The 5,381-nt window shown below is 35.3% G+C and overlaps 1 protein-coding gene across 1 annotated transcript in view; it reads left to right on the top strand.

Annotated features, from left to right (window-relative positions):
- Window positions 1–5,381, top strand: part of LOC106459004 (dystrophin-like) — a 271,702-nt gene that overhangs the window by 213,586 nt on the left and 52,735 nt on the right. Inside the window, exon 50 of the mRNA XM_022385593.1 lies at window positions 4,042–4,253. Coding sequence (XP_022241301.1) covers window positions 4,042–4,253 — 212 coding nt within the window. The remainder of the gene's footprint in view (window positions 1–4,041; window positions 4,254–5,381) is intronic.

Raw genomic sequence — 5,381 nt, 5'->3', positions numbered from 1 at the left:
TCGTTTCCAACGTGTGAACGTTGCTTCGTCTCTTGCGCGTAATGCGTGAACCATTTTTGGACAGAACTGCCACTGGTGATGAAAAATGGATTATCTATGCAAATATTAAACGCCAAAAACAATGGCTCAGTCCTGGACAAAAACCACTTCCAACCCCAAAACCTGGAGTCCATCTGCAGAAAGTGATGCTTTGCATTAGGTGGGACATCAAAGGAGTAATTCATTTCGAACTCCTCAATCCACAGCGAACTGCCAATGCAGAGATCTACAGTCAACAACTGGGAAGTTTAAATCAAGCCTTTCATCAGAAACGCCCTTCACTCGTCAATCGGAAAGGTGTTCTTCTACACGACAATGCACGTCCACATGTGGCACGTTTGACGCAACACAAGATTATGGAGTTGGGTTGGGGAAGTTCTCCCCCACCCACCATATTCTCCAGATATGGCAACATCAGATTACCATCTTTTTTGTTCGCTGCAACACAATCTCAATGAGAAAACTTATGCAAATATGGAAGGCTTGAAAGAGGACATCGACATGTGTTTTGCTTCAAAACCAAGTGATTTCTTTAATCAGGGTATTAACAACCTGATTGTAAGATGGAAAAACATCATCGATAAGAATATTCTATTTCATTTAATAAATGTTTTGTTTTGATACATAAGTTGTTGGGTTTTTTCATCTAAAAAAAGCGATATTAATTTCTTGACGACCTAATAGTTAGAGACAATAGAAGAGCTTGATCGATACATTCGGACCTCTGTGAATCATGAGGGGGGGGGGTCTTGGGTCCCCGCAGCAAAATGCGAGTATTTTCTATAAGTCAAACTAAATCAGGAATTGTAACTTGTAACATCTCTGACTTTTTTACTTCTGTCCATTACATTCAGCATTTTTTTGTTATTGTATAATCCCACAATGTTTTACTTGTCGTTGATCGATAACAACCAGGTTTTGTTGACCAAATTTTCAACCTGCATGAACAGCATTTTATGCGACGCATGGGCTTAAACGGTTAAGTCGGGGGCCCTAAGGATTAGATATAGCCATGCCTAATTTAGGAAGGTAACCGGTCAGCAGCACTTGACGCTTATTATTCGGCTAATCCTAACCGAATAGCGTATTGACTGTCACATATATAACAGCGACTAGTCGCTTATCATTCGGCTAATCCTAACCGAATAGCGTATTGACTGTCACATATATAACAGCGACTAGTCGCTTATCATTCGGCTAATCCTAACCGAATAGCGTATTGACTGTCACATATATAACACCCACTCGTCGCTTATTATTTGGCTAACCCTTACCGAATAGCGTAATGACTGTCACATATGTAACACCCACTCGACGCTTATTATTCGGCTAACCCTTACCGAATAGTGTATTGACTGTCGCATGTATAACGCTCCACAGCTGAATGTACCAAACGTGTTCAGCGGCATATTGCAACTCGAACTTTGGACCTTCCGAAACGCAATCCACCCTAGTAAATCGGTAAGCCTCCCCTGACTCAAAGGTAAGAAATCAGACACTGTAAATTATTTTTTATCCTTTCACCAAATTCGATAGAAAATAACTAAAGCCAAAATAGTAATATATTTTTAGTTCTGCTAGTGGCAGTGGTTTTATACGCTAACTTTTATTAAGTGAGGTTTTCTAGTTGAGAAAAAAAAATATTTGTAAATAATTGTTGATAATGTTATTAGCAAAGCAAATATTTAACGTTTTTTATATCATTTTGCAACAAGCCTGATTAGAGAACCAGTATTCTGTGATAGTTTTACCGTAGCTTGTCATTTCGTATTCTTTTACACCTGCTGTACAGAAATGTCAAGAGTTGTGCCGATTGTTACGCTAGTACACTGGTCAACATTATATGGTTATAAGCGTCAGTGTTACAACAAACTTTTTTAAACATATTTACTAACTTTGCTGTATTGTAGTCCATTGAACCTGCATGTCTGTCTACAGCCGAGCAAATATTAGGAGCTGTTGGATGTTTCGAGTTAATACGGATGAACGCTTTAAATCACACCATTGTTGGATGTTTCGAGTTAATACGAATGAACGCTTTATATCACACAGGTGGAGAGAAAGTCGTCAGACACTAGAGTTGTCACATACAGTACATTACGTGTTACTTAATATTGTAATGAAATTTCCTGTTTTCTGGAAAACATTTTTTTTTTTTTACTCATACAATACTGTATGAAATAACACGCGAGTGGCTGTATGCTTAGTTGGAGCATTTACACCCAACCACCAAGTTTTAATCCTCCCTTGAAGCGTAAGATAGACGTGGTTTGTAAATGTTGTTTACACCTGATTAAACATAAAAAAGCGTATTTGTAAACGTAATAGTTTGCCAGAATGAGCGTTCGATTTAGTAACTTATAAACGTAGTTGTATGTATACATATTTCGATTAAATCTGTCAGGTAGTCTAGTGTTTATAGAGTTGAGCATAATAATAATAATAGCTTCCGATCAGAGTAGGTTGTGTACTTGAGCGCAACCAAAAATTAGCCCGACCAACAGTATAAATAATTAAATCAATTTTACGTACGTTTTTACCCATATTGCATTATTATTATGGTGTGAACCCCTTCTACAAAATGGCGAAGTATGATAATAATTTATTATATATGTCATAAGACATTAGTATCAGGTTTATTATATTCTAAGCACTACATTAGTCTTTTAGATATTTTCAAGAATTAGAAGGGTATATTATAATAGTATTTAAACCACACGATGTTGACCATATCCATTGCCAGCTTCTAATTCTTGAAAGTCAGTAAGGGACTAGATGGAGAATGTAGTGTTTAAAAATATAATAGGCCTAATACTAATGTCTTATGACAACAAGTATCATTAATTTAGATTGTATTGTTTCGTTAGTTTGGTACCCTCATTGTTAACGATATTTTCGGGCATAAACCCAATAATATCTCACGAAGTTCGACCAGCTTGGGAGGTTTAAATTTGTCCTAAATACAACGCAAAGCAATCGTAATTATAAAATTATAATAATGAATGACAAATTAAAATAAAAAATTACATTATACTAGAACTAATAAAATTGATGATTTGTACAAAGTCTTGATGGCAAATTCATGTCAATCAGAACGTGGGGAAGCTGTGCGTCGCCTTAATCTTCACGTTAACTGTTTTCTTAACGTCATTTATCGTCTATTTTTATGCTAGATTCTAAAACAAATTTTACTGCCACTGTGCTTGTTGTTTATACACATGGTTGAGTTAAATTGAATCCTAAACGAAAGCACAATGAAAGTTCATGTCTGACTATCAGGTATAACTCTCTTTCAAACCTGAGAAGAACGAACTGTTTACTTAGCCGACATTTCAGCTTAGCTTTCTTCATAGTAAATCATTTTAAATCATCTAGTTTCCTACAGTTTTAAACTGACATGTGGAGCTACCTAAAATCCAGAGATTTTATCTAGATTTATCTACTTTGTTGTGTGTGAACTTCTCGAGTGTGTGCTCTAATATTAAAGATATATACTGTAAAACGTTCTATTCTGAAGAAGGCGTAAGAGTGACTTTTGTTTTCTTGGCGTTGCTCTTTTTCTGAAGCTTTAGTCATTCTTACATACAAAATGAGTTCTTTACACAAAGTTGCATAAAAAAATGACACCATCAACCGGTTGGTGAATGTTAAGATAAGCTTTAATGTACTATTAGCAATACTCGAATGATTCTGTTCTAACGTATTTGTTATTTTCACACACACACTCAGCAATCGGTATTATATTATAGCTGCGTCACCTATTGTCGATTGTGATATCGACAGACTCGGAACGTTGTTTACACGTTCGTAAGCGAATAATCTACTAGAAGAAAAAATGGCGTGTCTGTTAAAAGTAAGCGATGGGAATGTGTAGCCTAATTTTCAACCTCCATATGCATCGTTAACATGATCGTTTTCTAATCATTCGAACAGTAAGAGTGAACATCGGATGTTGATGTGTTTTTATAAAAATGAGTATATTAGGATTGTATTTCCATCTAGTCGGACAGCTAAGACAGGACTGGGAAGACGCAAGAGAACGAGCGATGCAGCGAAAGAAAAAACTGGAAGGAATATCTGCTGATGGGCGAAGTTTTGAGGAAAAAAGGCGTGAAGTAGAAGCGTGGCTTGGACGTGCTGAATGTAGACTAGAAAAGCTGCCACCTGTCGGACAAACTCTAGACGTTTTGGAGGTTCAGTTGAAGGAGCAGAAAGTAAGTGGAATGTAGATGGATGGATGATAAATTGAACTTAGAAGATCAGTTAATTGTAATCATTTAGTTTTTTTTCCTTATATTAAATAAGAATGAAACTGTCGTGTTTTTTAGTGCATGGGATGTTAGACTTACGTCTATTTTTTGTTTTTAATAATATTGTGAGAAGATTAAAGATACAACTTAAACGTTGTTTTCAAATAAGGGTAGCCTAGTAAAAACGTATTTTTTTATAATTATGTGATGATAACAAAATGGATTTGAAAAGACTAAATATAAAGAGTTAAGGGAAGCGTGTAAAAACTGCATTTTAAAAATTGAATATTGCGAAAGAAAAAATAGATTTGGAAATTTCAATGTAAAAATGAAATTAGCCTAACAAAATAATTATATTTCAAACATAATTATAATACAACAAAAAGTGGATTTAGAAAATTGTAGTATTTGATACACTTGTTAATTCCACGTGCAAAATATTTCTTTTATTGTTATCTTCATTATTCAGTGTTCTACATACAGCAACAACAAATCAAGAAACCAGTTCAGTGTTTTTAAGCATTTAGAAAACAATGTGATGTTTGTTAGCTTTCAAATAAAAGACATTTTCAGTTGTTCAGATTGGGTTAGATCGAAGCGACGTTTGAGTATATCACACAATATACACTGTTAGTATCTTACGATATCACAGTAGATACTTCATTTGGGGTGGGTGGGAAAGCAGTGTCTTGTTGCATGTTTCTGTCCTTGAGTTGTTTATGTTACAGTGAGAGGCTCCAAAGGCTTTGACCCCTCTATGCACCAGTTTGACTCCTGTTAATCTGTTTTTATGTATTCTGGCGTGCTAAGAAGACACGACGAAGTATAGCTTGTTATTGAAAAGCAACACTTGTCAGTAATGACTTCTGCTACTGGATGGGGACGGGGAATATTCACAATAGTTACTTTAGTGATTGTATTAATTGTTTAACTGCACTTCAATACCTGGATAGAAATTAGCTTAACAGTTAAGTATTTGGAAACTACGTGTTTCGGAACATGGTAAAAAGTTCCAGATATATAGCGATTCTAGATATAGAAATACAGGTATTTGTTATTCGGATATGATTGTAGTGAATATTGTGTTGTTTT

Source organism: Limulus polyphemus, unplaced genomic scaffold (assembly GCF_000517525.1).
Source record: "Limulus polyphemus unplaced genomic scaffold, Limulus_polyphemus-2.1.2 Scaffold25, whole genome shotgun sequence".
Taxonomy (NCBI): domain Eukaryota; kingdom Metazoa; phylum Arthropoda; class Merostomata; order Xiphosura; family Limulidae; genus Limulus; species Limulus polyphemus.
Note: the sequence above shows the minus strand (reverse complement) of the source record. Positions and strands in the feature narration are given on the sequence as shown.